At 44.1% G+C, this 23,983-nt stretch overlaps 1 protein-coding gene across 1 annotated transcript; it reads right to left on the bottom strand.

Annotated features, from left to right (window-relative positions):
* Positions 1-5,157: 5,157 nt before the first annotated feature.
* Positions 5,158-6,952, bottom strand: LOC123157828 (uncharacterized). The gene is made up of 3 exons (XM_044576019.1): positions 5,946-6,952; positions 5,701-5,745; positions 5,158-5,607 (listed from the first exon to the last, which is right to left on the bottom strand). Exons 1-3 carry the CDS (start codon positions 6,757-6,759, stop codon positions 5,483-5,485), a joined length of 984 nt encoding a protein of 327 aa, XP_044431954.1. The 5' UTR covers positions 6,760-6,952; the 3' UTR covers positions 5,158-5,482.
* Positions 6,953-23,983: the final 17,031 nt, after the last annotated feature.

Genomic DNA, 23,983 nt, shown 5'->3' with positions numbered 1-23,983 from the left:
TCGAATTACCACTATCGTTCATGGGTTAGGCATTAGAGACAACCGCACTCACTTTAATAGGGCACCACGTAATTCCGTTGAGACGACACCGTTTGAACTATGGTTTGGAGAAACCTAAGTTGTCGTTTCTTAAAAGTTTGGGGCTGCGACGCTTATGTGAAAAAGTTTCAGGTTGATAAGCTCGAACCCAAAGCGGATAAAATGCATCTTCATAGGACACCCAAAACAGTTGGGTATACCTCCTAATTCAGATCCGAAAGCAATAGGGATTGTTTCTTGAATCGGGTCCTTTCTCGAGGAAAAGTTTGTCTCGGAAAGTTGAGTGGGAGCATGGTGGAGACTTGATGAGGTTATTGAACCGTCACTTCAACTAGTGTGTAGCAGGGCACAGGAAGTTGTTCCTGTGGCGCCCACACCAATTGAAGTAGAAGCTTATGATAGTGATCATGAAGTTTCGGATCAAGTCACTACCGTACCTCGTAGGGTGACAAGGATGCGTACTACTTCAGAGTGGTACAGTAATCCTGTCTTGAAGGTCATGTTGCTAGACAACAATGAACCTACGAGCTATGGAGAAGCGATGGTGGGCCCATATTCCGACAAATGGTTAGAAGCCATGAAATCCGAGATAGGATCCATGTATCAGAACAAAGCATGGACTTTGGTGGACTTGCCCGATGATCGGCAAGCCATTGAGATAAATGGATCTTTAAGAAGAAGACGGACGTAGACGGAAATGTCACCGTCTATGAAGCTCGACTTGTGGCAAAGAGTTTTTCACAAGTTCAAGGAGTTGACTACGATGAGATTTTCTCATCCGTAGCGATGCTTAAGTCCATCGGAATCATGTTAGCATTAGCTGCATTTATGAAATCTGGCAGATGGATGTCAAAACGAGTTTCCTTACCAGTTTTCATAAGGAAAGGTTGTATGTGATACAATTAGAAAGGTTTTGTCGATCCTAAGGATGCTAAAAGGTATGCTAGCTCCAGCGATCCTTCCATGGACTAGAGCAAGCATCTCGGAGTCAGAATATGCGCTTTGATGGAATGATCAAAGATTTTGGGTTTATACAAAGTTTATGAGAAACTTGTATTTCCAAAGAAGTGAGTGGGAGCACTATAGAATTTCTGATAAGTATATGTTGTTGACATACTGTGGATCAGAAATGATGTAGAATTTATGGAAAGCATATAGGGTTATTTGAAAAGTGTTTTTCAATAGAAAACCTGGATTAAGCTACTTGAACATTGAGCATCAAGATCTATGAGGATAGATCAAAAACGCTTAATGATACTTTCAAATGAGCACGTACCTTGACATGATCTTGAAGGTGTTCAAGATGGATCAGTCAAAGAAGGAGTTCTTGCCTGAGTTGTAAGGTATGAAGTTAAGACTTAAAGCTCGGCCACGGCAGAAGAAAGAGGAAGGACGAAGGTCGTCCCCTATGCTTTGTCATAGGCTCTATACGGTATGCCATGCTGAGTACCGCACCTGATGTGTGCCTTGACACATGTCTGGCAAGAGGATACAAAGGTGATCAAGGAGTGGATCACCGGGCAGTGGTCAAAATTGTCCTTGCAGTAATAAGGACATGTTTCTCGATTATGGAGGTGATAAAGAGTTCGGCGTAAAGGGTTACGTCGATGCAAGCTTTAACACCTATCCGAATGACTCTGAGTAGCAAACCGGATACGTATAGTGGAGCAACCATTTGGAATAGCTCCAAGTGGAGCGTGGAAGCAGCATTTACAATATGACCTAGAGATTTGCGAAGTACATACGGATCTGAATGTTGCAGACCCGTTGACTAAAACCTCTCTCACAAGCAAAACATGATCAAACCCCAGAACTCATTGAGTCTTAATCACATGATGATGTGAACTAGTTTAGTGACACTAGTAAACTCTTTGGATGTTGGTCACATGGTGATGTGACCTATGAGTGTTAATCACATGGTGATGTGAACTAGATTATTGACTCTAGTGCAAGTGGGAGACTGTTGGAAATATGCCCTAGAGGCAATAATAAATTAGTTATTATTATATTTCCTTGTTCATGATAATCGTTTAATATCCATGCTATAATTGTATTGATAGGAAACTCAGATACATGTGTGGATACATAGACAACACCATGTCCCTAGTAAGCCTCTAGTTGACTAGCTCGTTGATCAATAGATGGTTACGTTTTCCTGACCATGTACATTGGATGTCGTTGATAACGGGATCACATCATTAGGAGAATGATGTGATGGACAAGACCCAATCCTAAGCCTAGCACAAAGATAGTGTAGTTTGTATGCTAAAGCTTTTCTAATGTCAAGTATCATTTCCTTAGACCATGAGATTGTGCAACTCCCGGATACCGTAGGAATGCTTTGGGTGTACCAAACGTCACAACGTAACTGGGTGGCTATAAAGGTGCACTACGGGTATCTCCGAAAGTGTCTGTTGGGTTGGCACGAATCGAGACTGGGATTTGTCACTCCGTGTGACGGAGAGGTATCTCTGGGCCCACTCGGTAGGACATCATCATAATGTGCACAATGTGACCAAGGGGTTGATCACGGGATGATGTGTTACGGAACGAGTAAAGAGACTTGCCGTAACGAGATTGAACAAGGTATCGGGATACCGACGATCGAATCTCGGGCAAGTACTATACCGCTAGACAAAGGGAATTGTATACGGGATTGCTTGAATCCTTGACATCGTGGTTCATCCGATGAGATCATCGTGGAACATGTGGGAGCCAACATGGGTATCCAGATCCCGCTGTTGGTTATTGGCCAGAGAGTTGTCTCGGTCATGTCTGCATGATTCCTGAACCCGTAGGGTCTACACACTTAAGGTTCGGTGACGCTAGAGTTGTTATGGGAAATAGTATGTGGTTACCGAAGGTTGTTCGGAGTCCCGGATGTGATCCCAGACATCACGAGGAGTTCCGGAATGGTCCGGCGGTGAAGATCGATATATTGGACGAAGTGTATTGGAGTCCGGAAGTATTTCGGGGGTACCAGGCTATGACCAGCATGACCGAAAGGTGTTTCGGGAGCCCCGGCAAGTGTTGGAGGGCCTCATGGGCCAAAGGGGAAGGGGCAAACCAGCCCACTAAGGGGTGGTGCGCCCCTCCCAGCCCCTCTCACGTAACCAGGAGAGGTGGGGGCGCCTCCCCTAGGGCAGCCCCCCTCCCGGCTTGGGGGGCAAGTTTCCTATGGGGTGGGGCGCCCAAACCCATCTAGGGTTTCCCCTGTGGCCGCCGCCCCTCCCTAAGGAACCCTAGGGCGCCTCCTCCACCCCCTTACCCCTATATATAGTGAGGGAGAGAGAGGGCAGCCGAACAACCTTCCCTTGGCGCAGCCCTCTCCCTCCTCCAACACCTCCTCCTCCTCCGTAGTAGTGCTTGGCGAAGCCCTGCTGGAGAACCACGAGCTCCACCACCACCACGCCGTCGTGTTGTCGGAGTTCTCCCTCAACTTCTCCTCTCCCCTTGCTGGATCAAGAAGGAGAAGACGTCCCCGGGCTGTACGTGTGTTGAACGCGGAGGCGCCGTTCGTTCGGCGCTAGATCGGATCTTCCGCGATTTGAATCGCCGCGAGTACGACTCCATCAACCACGTTCTTGTAACGCTTCCGCTTAGCGATCTTCAAGGGTATGGAGATGCACTCCCCTCTCTCTCGTTGCTAGTATCTCCATAGATTGATCTTGGTGATGCGTAGAGAATTTTGAATTTCTGCTACGTTCCCCAACAATAATTCCACAAATATGTTCTCATCACTCCCGTCCTAGTAACACTCGGCAGATTATGATTGCCTTAAGCTTGTGACCCCATAGGTTCGGTAACTCATAGACATGAACGAAAACCCTTCGTTGAAACCGATAGCGGAATCGTGGACGTCCATATCGAATGAGTACATGAATGATATTTGAGTGAATCTTTGGTTATCACGTGATGTTTCCTTTGCCTCGCGGTATTTCACAAAATCCGGGATGCATCGGTATCCTCGTGAGTCATCACCTGCTCACTATACCATTATCCTCGTGTCCAATTTTGTTCTTCTTTCTCGTTATCGTGTTCCGGCGTCCCCATGACGTAGTCACCTATGTCTGGCCAGACGATGAAGGATTCCATCACACCGAGAGGGTCCTAAGAATATCTCTCCATTGTCAGAGGAACAAATCCCACGCTCAAGCTATCTGGTCCCTTGTCAAACTTTCCAATAAGCCTGTAAGTTGTCATTATGATAACCGTGTTGTAGGTGACATTTGAGCAACCCCAAAGTCCACCGTACGGTAAGAAGTGACTACGATACTCTCGTGGTCTAAGGAGCAAAATCGCACCTTAACAGTCTGTGTTATTACAATTGATTACAGATGATATAAACTCAATTCATAACAAATAAGTTTGAGTCGATTCAATATGATCGTTCTTCTAACATCATACTCCCAATGTTGTTTTAGGACTATCGTTACACTTAACGATATCCTACAATCCGGAAAACATGATCACCAACAACACTTGAGCTAGTCTTAGAGGCAGGACTAGGAACCTATTATTTACCGTTTATCATTCAACACGTGCACATGAATTTTCAACTGAATCGCATATTTCAGGATCATAGCAGTTATAGCATGAAACAGAAACTCTTAATTATAACCACTGAAATATAATAATACAATATTATTGCCTCTATGACATATTTACAACATAGGGGTAAGCATGTCTCAACCCACGAAGGAACCATGCCCTACGGGTAAAATCACACATTTCTACGGAGTGTATAATCTACTTGAATATTTCTGTCCACTGTCATGGACAACTTGAGCTTTAACACTATAGATAACCAACACCTAAGCTTTTGTACAATGGTTGGTTGTAATGATGAACCTACTAGTGCACTTGTTATCCCCTCCCATTCGTTACTTGGATGTCCAAAGTTTCACATCCTTATCGTGTTATTGACATTCTCCTTGTGCCACGTCGTGCAATGAGTGAGAAGCATTTCATTTAATTAGAAATCTTGCATATCACATTCGTTGCATACTTTTGACACTGATTCTAGAGTGTATGGGTGGTTGAGAACCATGTTTTCTATCCTTTGACACGTTGCAACAAAGACTAATTCACTCACAAGCATGACTCCTGACAAGAGAATGAAGTTGTCGTGCTAAAAAATTAATTAACAAAGTCACCACAGACGCCTTGCTGGTTACAAGCTACCACAACATGTAAATTCGGCGGCAATGCACTCGCACATATCTTTTGTTCACCTGAGTATGCCGCCCTCGTTATGTTTGAAATGTAGTACGGTCTGCATGCCCATCATATGCATAATACATATCGCCCAAAACTACAAGAAAAAATATCTCAAGGCTTCGTGTTGTATACACCGGAACCCTCTCCATCTGACGTGGGTCCATACCCTCCTTTCTTCTTTGCACACGCGGAAGACTGTTCATGGGAGTTCTCTGAGGTCGGCTCAGAAGAATCTATTTTCGTTACTCTGGACGCCGCAGGTGACCACTTTGCTCGATCTCAGCTTGCGTATGTACATCACGAGCCCCCCGATGCCGATAGCTGCCGAAATTGAGAACACGACGGTTGCTGCATAACAGAAATGGCCACAATTAACGATATTGTTACTTCAAGTAATGGAAAGTGCGAGTGAGGTTTTGAGTGGTGGTTCGCAGTTCGCACCAGCTACCACTCCGGCTGATGCTCCATGCCCTGTCACGCGGCCATCTGTGTAAAAAAAACACGATCAATTGAACAGATTAGTTTGACATGCATAATTTCTGTTTTATGCAGATCCTGGCGTTGAGAACTACAGTAGTTAACCTCTGAAGTTTCATCAAATCATATGCTTTTTAGTTGAATTGAACGTGTCGAAATGCAGTTATCGAACAAAAACGAGAGCCGGAGCCAGAGCAGAGAGAGCGCACCTGCACAGTCCGTGGTGGAGTTCCGGCCGCCGTCGCAGATGCAGACGAAGTCCCTGGTGGCGGGGTCGAAGCCGCAGGTGCCGTTGGCGCCGCGGCGCCGGTCCTGGCACAGTAGGCATCGCGTGGTGACCGGGATCTCGAAGTCCACCCGGACCCCGTAGTCCGGCACCTGGTCGTAGGGCGGGAACTTGTCGCCCACCGCGCGCCAGTACACGGTGGTGTAGGCCTCGCAGTGCCGCAGCATGGCCCTGAGCGACTCCGCCGCGCGGGGCCGGTACGCGCAGCAGCTCATGTTCCCTTCCTCCAGCGCGCCGCGGCAGCCCGGCAGGTTCCGGCACAGGTACCCGGCGCTGTCGCACGCCGAGTCGCACCGGTCCGGGTACCGGTCGCAGATCGCCGGCCGCGGCGCCACGATGACGCGCTCCTCGTCGCAGTTGAAGAAGAGGTGGTCGTTCCTCGGGGACAGCGAGAAGCGGGTGCTGGTGTCCAGGCTGAAGGGCGCGGCGTGGACGGAGGTGAAGGGCCGCGCGCACGTCCACATGGACGGGTCCGTCACCACCAGGTGCGGGTCCGCGTAGTCGGCGCCGGACACCGGGTACGTGCCGGACGGGGTGCGGAGGCGGAGCGTGGTGTTGTCGGCGCAGGTCAGCATGTTGCGGTAGTACGGGCTGCCGCACCCGTCGTCGATGCCCAGCGGGTAGCGCACCGGGACGTCGCCGCAGCTGTCGCGGCAGAGCCCGCCGGCGACGGAGGGAGGCCGCGCCGAGACGACCAGAAGGATCGCCAACGCATGGAGGTGGAGACGCGTCTCCATATCACTGGAGTTGAGTGACGCTGTGCAAATGTGCGATGGCAAGCAAGGATACTGAGAGCTTAGCTTCTTTCTTTGCCTCAACAATGGAGAAAAAGCTAAAGAGTGGTGGTTGTTAGCTCGCTCGTGGTCGGGCTTTTATTTCACTTTCGCTTTGAGCTTCTGAGCTTTTGCTTTGCTGGGGGCATATTAGTGTCTTCTTTAACCCATTTCCGGAATCTAATCCAGTGTGCTTGCCTCCTCGGTCGGCTAAGTATCACCAAAGCAAGGCATACGCGGGATTCGCTCTCTTCTCATAGTTTTTAGATTGGCCGGAAGTTCGGAAACTGTTAGGAATAAAGCCGTGGCCGTCACGGCGATGACCACGTCGGGTGCGTGTGCATGCGCGCACCGGACGCGTCGGGTGCAGTCCAAGCTGCATCGGGTCCGCGTCGGGAGTGCACGGGTGGGTGTGTGTGAGTTGGTTAGACGGACGCGCGGGGTGTGGCCGCGCCGGGCGCTGGAGCCAGTCGCGTCCCGTTGGCGTGCGTGCGCGGCGGGCGCGGGAGCTGAGGAGCGCGGGGGCGTGGCGAAGTGGGCGTCGGGGCTGGGCGGAAGCAGCGGAAGAGCAGGCGGCTCACGCCGAGTCTCCAGGAGATCGCGTACGTGCGCGTGCAGCTCGGCGCCGGGCGTTGCGTGGGCGCTGCGTCCAGCTGCATGCATGCATGAGTTGTGGGGTGGCCAGGTCGTGTGCGCGCCCGTGTATAAGTCCCGCGTGTTGTAGTCTCCGTGTACTTGAGTAAAAGAATCGGCTGTTCATGCGGCCGGCAGCGTTCGTGCGCCAGGCATATCTTGTTGTCCACTGCCTTGTTCCTCCTCCTTCTTTCTTCTACGTTCGAGAGAGAGGGGGGGGGGGGGGGGGGGGCAAGCCGAGGCTACGGCAACAACAATTGGCATCAGAGCTTCGGTTCGGGAGCTCGCCGGCGGCAATGGTGATCGTGCCACACGGCGGAGGCGCGGGTGGGTTGGTGTCGATGGCGATGGCGATGCTCACGCCGGACAACTACACGGTGTGGGCGATCAAGGCGCAGGCGATCCTCGACGTCCACACTGTGTGGGAGGCGGTGGCGCCGGGCGACGCGGCAGTGAACGCCAAGAAGTGCAAGACGGAGCGCGCGTTGATCCCCGGAGCGCTGCCGGAGGACGTGCTGCTGCAGGTGGCGACGAAGCTCACTGCCAGGGAGGTATGGGACTCTCTGAAGGTGAGATTCGTCGGTGTCGATCGGGTGCGCGCGGCGAGGCTGGCGACGCTGCGCGGGGGAGTTTGATCGCCTGCGCATGGCGGACGGCGAGGCGCTGGACGTGTATGCCGGGAGGCTGGCGGGGATGACGGCGCGGTACGCGAGCCTCAGGGAGACGCTGGGCGATGCGGCGCTCGTGAAGAAGCTCCTGGACACCGTCCCCGACCGCATGTTCCCCGTCGTCGCCGACATCGAGCAGTTTTGCGATGTGGCGAGGCGACCATGGCGTTCGAGGAGGCACTCGGGCGGTTGCACGCGTTTGACGAGCGGGTTCGGCGCCGTGGACAAGATGGCGGCGAGCGTGGCGGCGATCAACTGCTGCTGACCATGGCGCAGTGGCGGGCGCGGGAGCGACAGCAGGGAGGAGCGCGCGACGATGACGACGGGCGGAGCGTGGCGTCGGGCAACGACAGCAACTGACGCGGGCGCTGCTACAAGTGCGGCGAGCGCGGACACTTCAAGCGCGACTGCCCCCAGCTGCGGAGGGAGCGGGCGCTGGCGTTGAAGAAGGCGGACTCCTCTGAGCCACGGCTTAGGGGGGTGAATGTTAGGAATAAAGTCGTGGCCGTCACAGTGGCGACCACGTCGGGTGCGTGTGCGTGCGCGCACCGGACGCGTCGGGTGCAGTCCGAGCTGCATAGGGTCCGTGGCGGGAGTGCACGGGTGTGTGTGTGTGTGTGAGAGAGAGAGAGAGAGAGAGAGAGAGAGAGAGAGAGTTGGTTAGACGAACGCACGGGGTGTGGCCGCGCCGGGCATTGGAACCAGTCGCGTCCTGTTGGCGTGCGTGCGCGGCGGGCGCGGGAGCTGTGGAGCGCGGGGGCGTGGCAAAGTGGGCGTCGGGGCTGAAGGAAATATTTCCTAGAGGCAATAATAGAGTTATTATTTATTTCCTTATTTCATGATAAATGTTTATTATTCATGCTAGAATTGTATTAACCGGAAACTTAGTACATGTGTGAATACATAGACAAACATAATGTCACTAGTATGCCTCTACTTGTCTAGCTCGTTGAATCAAAGATGGTTGTGTTTCCTAACCATAGACATGAGTTGTCATTTGATTAATGGGATCACATCATTAGAAGAATAATGTGATTGACTTGACCCATTCCGTTAGCTTAGCACTTGATCGTTTAGTATGTTGCCATTGCTTTCTTCATGACTTATACATGTTTCTATGACTATGAGATTATGCAACTCCCGTTTACCGGAGAAACACTTTGTGTGCTACCAAACGTCACAACATAACTGGGTGATTATAAAGGAGCTCTACAGGTGTCTCCGAAGGTACTTGTTGAGTTGGCGTATTTCGAGATTAGGATTTTTCACTCCGATTGTCGGAGAGATATCTCTGGCCCTCTCGGTAATGCACATCACTATAAGCCTTGCAAACAATGTGACTAATGAGTTAGTTGCAGGATGATGCATTACATAACGAGTAACAAGACTTACTGGTAACGAGATTGAACTAGGTATTGAGATACCGACGATCGAATCTCGGGCAAGTAACATACCGATGACAAAGGGAACAACGTATGTTATTATGCGGTTTAACCGATAAAGATCTTCATAGAATATGTGAGAGTCAATATGAGCATCCAGGTTCCGCTATTGGTTATTGACCGGTGACGTGTCTCGGTCATGTCTACATAGTTCTCGAACCTGTAGGGTCCGCACGCTTAAAGTTCGGTGACGATTTATATTATGAGTTATGTGTTTTGATGTACCGAAGGTAGTTCGGAGTCCCAGATGAGATCGGAGACATGACGAGGAGTCTCGAAATGGTCGAGACGTAAAGATCGATATATTGGATGACTATATTCGGACATTGGAAAGGTTCTGAATGATTCGGGTATTTTTTGGAGTACCGGAGAGTTACAGGAATTCGTATTGGTCCTTAATGGGCCATACGGCAAAGGAGAGAATGGCCTCAAAGGGTGGCCGCACCCCTCCCCATGGACTGGTCCGAATTGGACTAGGGAGGGGGGGCGCACCCTTCCTTCCTTCTCCTTTTTCCTTCCCTTCTCCTACTCCTACAAGGAAAGGAGGAGTCCTACTCCAGGTGGAAGTAGGACTCCTCCCTTGGCGCGCCCTCCTCTTGGCCGGCCGCCTCCCCCCTGCTCCTTTATATACGGGGGCAGCGGGGCACCTCTAGACACAACAATTGATCCCTTTGGATCTCTTAGCCGTGTGCGGTGCCCCCCTCCACGATAATCCACCTCGATAATATCGTAGCAGTGCTTAAGCGAAGCCCTGCGTTGGTAGAACATCATCATCGTCACCATGTCGTCGTGCTGACGGAACTCTCCCTCAAAGCTCGGCTGGATCGGAGTTCGAGGGACGTCATCGAGTTGAACGTGTACAAGAACTCGGAGGTGCCGTACTTTCGGTGCTTGATCGGTCGGACCGTGAAGACGTACGACTGCATCAACCGCGTTGTGTTAACGCTTCCGCTTTCAGAGGGTACGTGGACACACTCTCCCCTCTCGTTGCTATGCATCATCATGATCTTGCGTGTGTGTAGGAAAATTTTAAAATTACTACGTTTCCCAACAGGGGCTGGGCAGAAACAGCGAAAGAGCAGGCGGCTCACGCCGAGTCTCCCGGAGATCGCATACGTGCGCGTGGATCTCGGCGCCGGGCGTTGCTTGGGCGCTGCGTCCAGCTGCATGCATGCATGAGTTGTGGGGTGGCCAGGTCGTGTGCGCGCCCATGTATAAGTCTCGCCTGTTGTAGTCTCTGTGTACTTGAGTTCGTGCTTGAGTAAAAGAATCGGCTGTTCGTGCGGCCCGCGGCATTCGTGCGCCGGGCATATCTTGTTGTTCACTGCCTCGTTCCTTCTTCTTTCTTCTACATTCGTGCGAGAAAGAGAGAGAGAGAGCTCCGGCGAGAGGCAAGGCGAGGCTACGGCAACAACAGAAACACCCTCAATCAGTTGGTCCATGGTGCAACGTTCCCATCGTGAACCTCGAGATGATGTGGACACTGTTTGGAGGTTTAACCTCAACAAAGCATATATTTTTCTTTTTTAACCCAACAAAGCCTAGATGAGGGGAGATTTTTTGGACTCACTGCCTTCCCTCCTCCAATAGGTCATCAACCCCTCCCACTCCATCGGTGTGGGAGTGCGGAGAGGCTTCGATCTACGAATGGGGCTCTGGTTTTCCCCACTTTGGAGCTTTTAGTAGGGTTGTGCGCTGGTGCTTTGTTGGTGGTGGCGGTGGCGCCACTCGAGCAACGGAAGTTTTCTCGAGCCTCCCCATCTCAACAGTGTCGATTGCGGCCGCGTCGACAGCTTGTTGGTGCGGATCCTTATCGGACGGATAGTATTTGTAGTGTTTGAGAGTACAGTATAATGTATGGGTCCATGCTTTCATCTTGCTCTAGTCTCTCGTAAATTGGACTAGATAATTGCCCGTGCGTCATAGTGGGAATATAAACATTCTAATAATGAGAGTATAAACGTTCTAATAGATTAGCTCGTGCGAACCAACCTGTGGTTGGATGGTTAGAGGGACTGTGGTATCCCCAGCCCACCAGGGTTCAAATCCTGGTGCTCGCATTTATTCCTAGATTTATTTCAGGATTTCCGGCAATGTGCATTCAGTGAGCGGAGACGTTCCCGTCGACGACGAGACGCCTACGGTGACTTTGTAAATCTCAAGATGATATGTCGGCTCAGTCTTTCGGGGGGGCTCATAGGGGTAGGGTGTGCGTGTGTGCATTCATAGGGGTGAGTATATGCGCGTGTATATGAGCGCTTGTGTCTGTATTGATGTTCAAAAAAATAGATTAGCTTGTGATTACACGTCTTTATAGCTCGTGATTGCATGTCTCTAATTAAACGGGTGCGCTAAAATCTTAGCAACTTTTTGTATTTAATTGCCAAGATTTAGCTCTCATATTATTGTTAAGCACTTCTTTGGTAAGAATATATTGACTCACCAAAAAAATATTATTTGTAAGAAATATTGGAGATGGAAGGAAAAATGTCATCTTATTGTTAAGCACTTGTTTGATAAGAATTCATTGACTTACCAAAGAATATTATTATTTGTAAGAAAAATCAGAGGTGGGAAAAAAATAAAAGGGGCCATATATAGAGAGAGGTTGGACGAAATAAAGGATGAAACGGGAACCTTAGGTTATTTTTAAGTAAAGTAAAGAGTAACTTGGACTAGATAATTGCACGTGCGTTACAACAGGAGTATAAACATTCTACCAGATTAGCCTATGATTGCGGGTCTATTATAGTCTATGATTGCATGCCTATTAATAAATGGGTGCGCTAAAATCTTAGCAAGTTTTTGTATATAATTGCCATGATTTTGTTGTCATCTTATTGTTAAGGACTTAATTTCATAAGAATATGTTGACTTACCAAAGAGAATATTATTTAGTAGAAATATCGAAGATGAGAGAAAAAAATGTCATCTTATTGTTAAGCACTAAGAATTTATTGACTTACCAAAGAATATTATTATTTGAGAGAAAATGGGAGATGGGAGAAAAAAAATATGGGGAGAAAGGTTGGACGAAAGAGATGATGAAATAGAAACCTTACATTCTTTTTAAGTAGCAGATATAGAGTTAGAAATATGTTCGGCGGTAGCCTACTAGGCAGTAAAGCTTTTATACTCGTGTTGTATTGAGAGGGGTGTTTTGGCGGACGAGCTGCATGGAGGCCGTAATCCTCGTCGAGCGTTTTGGCATCAGGATGTGTGTCGTTTGCCTTTTGAGCTATATACGTCAGATATTTGAGATAATACACCAGTGCCAACTTCTCGTATTCACGATATGTACGTGGGCCTGCGTTTCAGCTGAGGCATGAACATGATGTTCTCCCTGGGCGACTTCGAATTTGGCCCACTTCACGGGCTGGTGGGGTGGCTGGATCGAGAGTAAATGTATCTTGTAGGCCCGCTCGGTGACCATTCGAGGTTGGGGCGGTGTGCAGGAGACGCGTGTTCGGCACGTCGACACCTAGACCAGAGCAGAGCTGCTTTCGCCATAGATGGCATGAAGTTCTTCTTCGAGGAATCTAACGCAGGGTAAAGTTTCCCCTAAGTCTCACCTTTTGCCTGATTATGATCGCGGGGGTGTCCTTAGTTGGGTGGCAGTGGGTTGGATTAGAGTTTTCCCATCTTTGTGCATCCAAAATCAGATCTGGCTTTGTATTGTTTGTGTGGGCAGGTTTGTCCCTCGTTCGGACGACGGGCTTGTCTTGAGAGACGGCCAGTGCGCAGCTGATTGATGATGAGACGAGCGAAACTACTGGTGCCCAAGATTACTTGATTTATTCTGAGCCAGTGCGCCTGGATCTGGGTATGGGTGCCCTATGGAGGAGGAAGCAGGTGATGAGACGGAGGAAACATTTGTAACCGAGAGGAACTGCAGCTCGTACAATGGTGGTGGCAAAGAGGTAGGCGATTCGTGCGAACCTGGCGCTAGGAGTATGGCCCGCGACATGGCACCGAGGATGGAGAGGAAGACAGCGTGGTCGTGTCAAGACAAAAGGGTCTTATTGGACATGGAGGTGATGTTCCCGTTCTTCATATTAAAACCTCATTCCATGATATTCGTCAGACATAATTTTGCAGCTGTGTTGTGTGAGATTCAGAACAAGACACCTGTACCATTGGTTAGAATGAATCGGCAGTAGAAGCCGGGGCACGGCACTATCATTGCTTTGCATTGCAAAAAATGGCAGATGAGAGGGATCACAGTTCGAGAAGAGTTGATCCAAATTAGAAATGTTATTAATCCAGCAATTGGAACTAGCGCTGACTTTCTCGAGGAGGGCTATGAGTTTTACAACCTGTACTCTTGGGAAGTTGGTTTTGGTGTCCGATACGCAAAAAGCCGTTTTAATGTACACCAAAAGAAGTTTGTGCGGAATGATTCAATCTGTTTTTGTCATATATGTAGTGTGTGTCACATTGGATTGACCATTTTACATCTGCTGTTGGTCTGTGTGTGTGTGTGGGCGCGTGTGTGGTCGACTAGGTGTGGGTGCAATGCCATGATGCGGCTGCTGAGATCGGATGATTGTGGCTGGTATGTGTGCAAGCACAGGTCAGAGCATAACCATGATCTATCAGTTAATTGTGGAGAGAAATTGGATTGGAAGTCACATCGACACATAGATAGTTACACAAAGGAAGAACACACGCAGCAACACGCCAAAAGCTGTCAATCCACAATGAGCATCAGGCGATTATTGACATTGTTCGTTTGTGGTTTGACGTCATTATAGATGGCGTTTTATTTTCATAAGAACCATGTCACTTTGAGACCTCCATGTATGTATTCTACTAGACTATATGTTTGCTGAATTTGGGGTAGCCATGGCATTAGCAGTGTGTTGCTTTTTTCGGTCGGTCAAGATAGATTGTGCTATGGTTTAAGAAAAAATGACCTTGTTTTTTTCCAATGATATCTCCGTTGATATATGGGCTGTGCCGTCTATCTCTCGACCGAGATGAGGATGACGAAGACGCCATATCTATGGTGGTGTTCTTGTTAGCTTTGCTGGATTGCAATGGATAGGGCAGTGCTGTTCTTAGCCGGTATAAATAGATTGTTTTCAAACGGTCTGATCGTGAGCCTAAGCGTTCGGGAACAGAACACTTATGTGCAACGGCCCGTGCTGTAATTCTATGGGAACATGAGAGCGTGCGCGTGCACATGCTCGTGAACTGCTTGCACATCATGGACTTGATGGGTGAAATGATGGCACCTCTGACCAGCCTAGCAGCATGCGTCGCCTACATGGGATGACACAGTATTTAAAAAGGAAATACGGTGTGGTATGAGTACCTGACAAGTGAAATACACGTAGTAAATGCGACGCTGCAGCTGATTTGTATGATGACTGACGATGGTGATTACGAGCTGCATGGAGCTCGGCCTCCAAACGGCATTTTCGTGTTGTATTCATCTTTTTCCCTTTCCGCAGTCAATCGAGTTAATTGCAAGAATGCACCATATTGAAGGTTAGCTTATCAGAAAATATGAGTTTATATTCTTTTAAATAGAAAACACCATGTCTAACGTAATCTTTTGGCAAAAACATTGATCGACAGATTAGACTCATTTAAGCACATTGACAGGTGGTCCCAATATGTGCGTACGTGGTGTACCACCTTGGCCGAGACGACGTGAGATGGGACATGGGGCCCACCTATCAGTTAGATCTTATCTCCAATTCTCCTCTCTTTTTGTCACCGAAAAGTCTTCTCACTTTCTCGATCCCCTTTCTCACGGTGGAACGCACGCGCACCGTCCCTCATGCACGATCTCGACCGTCGCCATCCGGCCAGACTACACCGTCGCCGTCGACATCGCTTGTAAGCCTAGCGGCTCCTCTCCCGGCCCCAGGTCACATCCGCCCGAAGCACAATGCAACAGACGAGCACCATGTACTTGGATGCCTCGTCGGCGAGCCCAATGGCCTCTCCAGTTTTTCTCCCCACTCTGCATCGCCCAGCCACCCAGATCGGCCCCGGATCGCAGCCACCTGAAGCACAACGCAACGAACGAGCGCCATGTACTCTGACACCTCATTGGCGATCCCAATAGCCCCACCGGCTCCTCTCTCTACTTCTACCCCCCCCCCCCCCCGGGCCACTCAAACCAGCCCTGGGTCGCAGCCGGTTGGCCACCGAAAATAAGAGCTCGTCGTTGAGGCCGCGCCGCCTACAAGCTGTAATCATTTTTTTGTTTCTTTTTTGTTTTCTTCATTTTTCTTTTGTTTTTTGTGTTCCCTTTTGGGTTTTTATAGGTTTTCTATTATACATTTTTCATATACCTAGGAATTCTTTAATATACATGTTTAATAATTCCCAAATACGTAATTAACATTTTTGACAGGTTTTATCTTTTGATGTCTACTTTTTCCATACACATTGTATATTTTTTGTCTAAACCTTGAATATTTTTTTATATAGACGTTTATCATTTTGAAAATACATGATTACCATTTCTTAAAACATATTTTTTAATTCTAACATTGTACATTTTTTGTATATATCAGGAAAATTTTATTTTGTACATGTTTAACATTTTCTAAATTAATGATTAATATTTTTGAAAACATATATTATTTTGATGTCTACTTTTTCCATACACATTCTATATTTTATGTATACTTCAGGAACTTTTTTTTGTATACATATTTAACATCATCCAAATACATGGTTCATTTTTTTGAATATTTATTTTTTTTATGTCTAATTTTTTTAATACGCATTGTACATTTTTTATACATTTTTCATATTCATCAGAAATGTTTTTCCTACGCACATTAAACATTTCTTAAATGCATGATTAACGTTTTGCAAAATAAATTGAAAAGTTGTTTTTAAGGAGAATAGCTTCCTTTATTACTTAGTATGCCAGAACATCATCCAACATAGCATCTCGAATACCTGAAGGAAAAACATGAAACCAAGTTTTGCATAAACCTAACAGGCAGCCCTCCCTAGCTAAAATGTGAGCAACTTTGTTTGCATCACATCTAGCCCAAATTACTCGATACTCGGCGACACCGGACGGCATCTCCTTAATCTCTTGGATAAATGGACCAAACCTGGAGCGATCAATCTCAGTGGAGTTAAGAGCCCGTGCCACTGTCTGATTGTCAGTTTCAGGTATTAGGCTTGTGGCACTGATTTCACTTTGAAAACTTGTATTCTTTGATTTCTACTTTTTCCATACGAATTGTATATTTTTTGTATACATCAAAAATAGTTGCATGATTAACATATTTCCACATTTGTATATAATGTGTTTTTTTGTTATAGACATACTCAAAATATTTCGAAATATAAGAAAAAGTAAAAAAATAAACAAAAGAATAAAAAAAGAGAAAATAAAACTCCGAAGGCCGGCCCAATTGGACCGCTGCATTTAGCAAGACGTCCTACTGTCTCACTTGAAGCGAGGCATAGAGACGCCCCACGTCAGGAGCTCTTGTAGCTCCCTCGTAGTGAGAGGAAGGTCCTATTTAGAGTGCAACATGAATAAAAGCAAACTTACACGTCTGTGGGCGCACCTATGTCTCGCTTACTACAAGATGTAAGGAAGCCCTGCTTGGGTGGGCCCAGCGCACGGGAGGCCACAATCTTTATTCACGTTCTCTATCACTCTTTTTTACTTTCATTTATATTTGAAAATATTATAAATAAATATATTACAAAAAAAACATAATCATGAATTTGATTTTTATATTGTGAATAGATTTTTTATGTACATGGAAAATATTTATGAAATATTTACAATGTGTATGGACAAAACAGGCATAAAATTATAAGTTCTAAAAATGTTAATGATGCATTTGGAAATTTTGAAATGTGTATAGAAAATTGTTCTTCGTGTATAAGAAAAATCTACAAAGCGTATGGACAAAAATATTCATCAAAATATAAGTTGTTTAAGAAACTTTTAGTCATGTATATGGAAAATATTAAACGTGTGTACAGAAAATGTTTCTCGTTTATACAAAAAATCTGCAATGCATATAGAAAAAGTAGACATAAAAATATATGTTTAAAAAAATTAATCTTGGATTTCCAAATTATCAAACGTGTATATAAAAATATTCATGATGTATACAAAAAATGTATAGTGTTTATGAAAAATATAGACATGTATAAATTAAAATATATATAAGTTTCAAAAATTAATATTGATCATATATTTGGAAAAAAAATTATATATAAACATGTTTCCAATATACGGAAAAAATGTACAATGTGTATGTGAAAATGTAGGCATGAAAAGATAATTGTTTTAACAAATGTTAAACGTGCACACAAAACAAAAATTAGCAGTATGCGGGAAATGTAGAATTTGCATGAAAAAAAGTGAAGAAAAACTATGACAACCAAGAAAAAAACAAAAGTACTGGAAGAAAGAATAACAAAAGAAGAACGAATAGAAAAAGGCACAAAGAAACTCGAAGAAAAAGGAAAAAAAAAGGAAAACACAGTAAAAACTGAAACCCAGTAAACAAACATAGAAAAAAGATGAAAACGAAGAGAATCAAAGAAATAAAAACCAAGAAAGAAACAAATAAAATCCAAAAATAATAAAAAACAAAAAAGACGATTAACAAGGGACCACCTATAGGCGGCTCTCTGCAGCAAAGAGTTGTCGTTTCGCTCAGGTGACTCAACCACTGGGCCTGCCCATGAAGTTCGAGACGGACATTGATCATGTGCTATACACGACCTGCTACTACCAGTTGAGGCTAGCAGTTGTATCTGAGCGTATGGTAGTGTCAACAAAAAAGGACCAACACGCTGCGCAGATCCGAATTATTTTAGAAATTTCGAAAGCAATTTTTTTCAAAGGAATATTCTAAGAAACGCAAACACTTTCCAAATTTCTGACCAAATTTGGAAAAAAAACTTTCACATTTTCGAAAAATAGAAACTTTTTTTGGAAATCATGAAGATTTCTTGAAACGGGAACATTTTTCCAAATTCTGAAACAAAGTTTGTAGACGCAAACATATTTTGAAACTCCTGAACAAAATTTGAAATTGAGACCATTCTTTGAAACTTGTAAACAATTAATGAAACTGGATATTATTTTAAAACTCCATGAACAATGAAAGATTGAATATTTTTTGCAATTTGCAAACAATTTTCTAAATGGGAACATTTTGTTAACGCCCGAACATTTTTTGAAAACATCGAACATTCTTTCAATTTATGAACAAATTTTGCGATTCAACCATTTCGAAATTTCGAACATTTTTTAAAAGCAAGGAATTTTTTCCAAATTTAATAACACATTTCAAACATGAGCTAAGTTGAAAAAAGATAAAATAACCTTGAAAAAGAAAAAGGAAAAAATAAGAAATAGAAACAGAAAACGAAAACAAAAAGGAAATAAAAAAGATAGAGGAAATAGAAAAAAAAAGAAAAACAGACATAGGAAAACCGGTAAAAGAAACTGGGCTGGCACATCGCGTCGCTGCTTGGTCGCTTGCCTGTGCCAAGCGCCGAGAGTTTGACGCAAAGCGCGTCAAAGATAGCCAAGCGCCGAGAGTTTGACGCAAAGCGCGTCAAAGATATTCCAAAAAATGAAGCCAGCGAACGTGAACGAGCAAAGGAACGATAGTAAATGGGCCGGTCCAGTTCAATAGCTCACAGGGAATGTTCTGTTGCATATATCTCGGGCATTTGCTATTTAGCGTTTCTGGCGTCAGTTATCGGCCGTTTGGCAAACTATCGCACGCTCGGCTGGCCCATTTCACATATTTTTGGTTTAGTGCGCAAAAATTGTTGCGCGGGAGAGATTCAAACTCACGACCTCCACCTCAATTTTAATAATGTTCTTTTTTATATTTTCTAGAAAAAGGGCCCGTGCATTGCAATGGGATAATAAAATTGTGGTCCTCAAATCAAGTTCCAAATATTCACATTATATGTATATACACGTATTTTAATATTGTGCATCAACCGGCGCACATGCGGACGTAAAACATGGGCATTCTAACATGCTTACAATGGATCGATGTTGAACTTGGTCCTTGATGCGTGTTTTTTTAGTACGTCATCGATGCATGTATGGGAAGGAAAAGAAAAGATTAGTCTCACGATGGATGAAAACTGAAGGGCCCTATGACGTATGAATAATTTGGAGGAACGCTCATTGTTTCAAATTTATGGGTGGCAAGGTGGGTAATTACTTCAACTTTAGGGGTAGTTTTGATGCTAGATAAAAATTCAAAGAAACAATTAACGAAGAGTGTTTTCACTTATGGGTGATGGGTGGGTAATTTACTTTAATTTTAGGGGCAGTTTCAGTGACTTGCGAAAAAATCAGAGAAATAGTTAAAGAAGAGTTTTTTTTCACTTACAAGTGACATGGTAAATAAATTGTTTCAACTTTATGGGTAGCTTAGGGTAGCTGGACGGACCAAAATTTGGGAGAGACGCACCGTTGTTTGATATTAGTTATAGATATATACTTTCTCCAGTTGGGTTTTTATATTTCTTTTTGATATGATTTTTTTCTGGGCTGATTTTTTGTTTTGGGTTTTTCTTTCTTTTTTTGTTTCTTTCCTGATCATTTTTCCTTTTCCCCTTTTGTGTAATTATTTTATTTTATTATTTCTCAAAATGCACAAACTTTTTCAAATTTGATGAACTTTTTTTCAAATTGATGAACTCATTTCAACTATTGATCCACTTTTTCCCAAATTCATTGAGCGTATTATTCCAAATACGATGAATATTTTTTAAAATCGATGAATATTTTCTTCTAAAATCGAAGATTGCAAAAATGTTAATTTTTTCAAATTCAATGAACTTCTTTTTAAATTTGGTGAACTTTTTCAAATTTGATGAACCTTTTTTCAATTTATGAACTCTTTTTCAAAATTAATGAATTTTTTCAGAATCGATGATTTTTTTTTACTAATTCGTGATTTTTTAATAGGGCGGGATTTTTTTTGCATGTTCGTGAAATTTTCTCAAAATATGTGAACTTTCAAAATTTCTTCACTTTTGTTAAAGAAAATCGCGTCTGAGCAGCAATAATTATTCTTAAAGTAATTGTGTAGGTCTTAGTCGCTTGAATTAGGATGCTCCTATGGTTAGGCAAACACCTGCAAGAAAGTAGGGATTAATCATGGTTAGCCGTGTCCCTGTTTATGGACGTTTTGAGTATCTAGTACTTGGATTATCATATAAATCTCATCATGTTACTTAATTAAAATTTGTTGGGTTAATGATGATGCTTAATTGGGATTGAGTTGGAGTACCCTTCTCAATGTTTAACAACCACCATGATAGTTAAATAAAATTTATTCCTTTGCAGCAGGGAAAAATTGGCTTTATGCAAAACTGTAACCATAGAGCTTTCCACCAGCCATATATGCATGTAGTGATAATATTATTCTTTTCATTACTCTCTACGTGTTACATTGCCTTCCATGTGCTGACCTGTTTTCGGGCTGCAACATTCATGTTGCAGACTTTTCAGACAACGATTAGGTGTCTTAGGTCGTGATCTTATACTCAGTGATGCCGTTGGAGTTGATGGACTCACTTATCTTCCAAGCCTTCCGCTGTTATCGTTATTAGATGGCTTTAAGCCATATTTATTGTAATAAGTTCTCTTTTAAGACATTCGATGTAATAAATGTGTGATTGCTACTCTGTTATAAATCCTTCAAGTAATGTGCGTGTCAGCATTACCGATCCAGGGATGACACTGATGCATAGAGATCAGACTGTTTGAGGTCTGGTCGCTACAACAAGCTTCCCAGACTCCACAGATTCAGCTTCTCAACGTCGCTTCTCACTCCATGCAGCAATTCTCAACCTGTCCAGGACCATCCGTAGCTTCTCCCAGCGTTGCAGCCCAGCTGGGAGGCTGCCGGCCTATTGGGCGCCAGTTTGGGCCCGCTAGAGGCACCCCACTCCAGGCGAGCCTGTACAGAGGCCGAACTATTGCTGCCATGGCCAGATCGCCATCGAGGGGAGGAGGCGAGCTAGAAGGGATGAGGCGAGGAGGCGAGCTGCCGGAGGGGATGCTTGATGGCCGGCGAAGGGGTGGAGCAGGGGTGGCGGGGGTGTAGTGAGCTGGAGGGATGCCGGTGTCGGGATGCAGCGGGGATCCACCTCCTTGCAACGGAACCGGCGGGAACGGGGTTGGAACAGTTTGATCTGCCGCCAGATAGGAGTGGCGGCCGGCGGCGGACTGGCGGCGCGCGTGGCATCGGTGGTCGCGGCGGTGGCTAGGGTTGGCCCTCGGGAAGAGGAACAGAGCGTTGTCTCTGCTCTCGTACCGATTCAAGGGGGGTGGGTATTAGAATCGGTATGTTTGGCGGTGGTAGTCGGATGTAAAAAGGGCAAACTCCAGCTTTATGTTTTGGTGGAGCTAGGCCGAGCTTGCTTCTCGTTTTTGCACGTACCTCCGGGTTTGCTTCTAGAATCTAGCTTCACTAGTCTCAGGCGTTCGGGGCGGCTTCTCACGAGAAGTTTCTGAAGCTGAGAGCTGGAGCATTGCCGAACAGGCCCTAAGAAGTAAAAAAAACCTGAGAGCAAGAAACAGAAAAGGAGACCAAAAAAGAGAGAAGACAACACTGGAAAAAAAATAGAGAGTGTACAGAACGTTTCAAAATAATAATATATATTCGAAAATAATTTACATGAATTTTAAAACACTCTCGAATTCAAAATTTATTTGGAATTCACATCCTTGCAAATGTATATTATATTCGTGAGTTTAAATAATATTTCATAAAATCAGAAATTGGTGCAAATCTAAAAATATTCATTAACTAAAATATAATTAAGAATTTTAGAACGTTCTGAATTTCATAACATGATCCCATATTTATGAAATGTTCATTAATTTAAGAAATATTCCTGGATTTAAAAATCAGCAAGTAAATTAAAATATCTTGATTAAAAATGTTCCCGTATTTTGTAAGTTTGATGAATAAAAAATTATTTCTCTTATTTCAAGAAATATTTCCATATTTTTCTTAAAGGTTCCATAAATTTGAAATGTTCCAGAATTCAAAAAAAGCACAAATTCAAAAACTACATAAATATTAGAAAATAAGGAAAATAAAAAAGAAAAGTTATAAAGGAAAAATGAAATGATGTGCAGCCCATATATCATGCGCAAATGCTCGGATCTGAACGCTTGACTTCTAGCATGCCACGCGCTATAGGATTTGCCATTGCGAGGCGCACAAGGCATTTGCCTACATCACATGCTAAATTGGCTAGGCGAAAATTTCTGTTCGGCAAGCGGTGCCCATCCTAACGTACAACACGACGCGCTAGTATGTTTTTCCTTTTTCTGTTTTCGACATTTTAGTTGTAGTTATTTACTTATCATTATTTATAGAAAAATATGGTTGATGCAGTTCAAATAAGTGTTCAAGTAGTTAATAAATTGTTCTTTACAATTTTGAAAATGTTTCACGATTTAAGATATATTGATAAAAAATAGAGTGTTCATACCTTTTTCATAAATTTAGGAAAAAATATTCTTCACATTAATTTTTTTTACCATTTAACAAAATTGTTCACACACTAAAAAAGGCTCATGACATTTATTAAAAGTTTGCACTATTTTGAAAAAAATCTTCATGAGATAAAAATTGTTTGGGGAATTTAAAAAATTTGTGCACAACTCTTAAGAATGTTCGTATATTTAAGTATTGTTAGTGAAAATGTAGTGTATCTTTATTATGCACAATTTAAAATATATTCAGGAAATATAAAATGTTGTTCGTACACTAAAACTGGGATGAATATGAAATGTAGTTCATACACTAAAACAAGGAATAAGAAGAAAGGGGGGAATGGCAAAAAGAAGTAAAACCTGAAACTAAAAATAAAAATACAAAAAGAAAATTTTAAAAGGGAAAAAGAAACATAGAAAAATCGGCAAAATAAACATGGAGAATAAAAGAAACAATCAGAAGGTTCCCCAAACCGCCCAAACAAAGATATAAATTCCTAAAATTAGTGCTAATTACGCCGACACATAGAGGGCACCATTATATGCGAGAGTTTGCTCGTTCTTGCAGTAAGGAGATATAGCTTTTTGTGTGACAACCGGTAACTGTTTTAGCTACCCAATCCGAGAAATGGTTAAAAGAAGGAACTGAGGCACTTTGGAGTATTTTTTTCTTAGATTACATAAATATTTTTGAATAAAGATGATACAAAAAATGGTAAGGAATTGAAAAAAATTCATAAAATTATAATCTATTCAAGAATAAAAATCAACAATGAATTAAAAAATTAACATATTTGAAATTAATATATGAATTTAGAAAAATAGATTTTAAATGTATTCATGATTTTTGGAAGAGAATATTTAAAAGTTATGTGGTTTAAAAATATTCACTATAAAAAATTAATAAAAAATAGGAAATTAAAAATGGAGAAAATCAAAGAAATTCA

The sequence above is a fragment of the Triticum aestivum genome, chromosome 7B (assembly GCF_018294505.1).
Source record: "Triticum aestivum cultivar Chinese Spring chromosome 7B, IWGSC CS RefSeq v2.1, whole genome shotgun sequence".
Taxonomy (NCBI): domain Eukaryota; kingdom Viridiplantae; phylum Streptophyta; class Magnoliopsida; order Poales; family Poaceae; genus Triticum; species Triticum aestivum.
The sequence above is the reverse complement of the archived record's forward strand: the minus strand, read 5'-3'. Positions and strand labels throughout refer to the sequence as shown.

Coding starts and splice junctions, on each gene's coding strand:
- LOC123157828 (XM_044576019.1), bottom strand. CDS start 6,759: ATGGAGACGCGTCTCCACCTCCATGCGTTGGCGATCCTTCTGGTCGTC. Junction 5,746..5,945: donor CTCCACCACGGACTGTGCAG/GTGCGCTCTCTC, acceptor TTTTTTACACAG/ATGGCCGCGTGACAGGGCAT. Junction 5,608..5,700: donor ATCAGCCGGAGTGGTAGCTG/GTGCGAACTGCG, acceptor TCTGTTATGCAG/CAACCGTCGTGTTCTCAATT.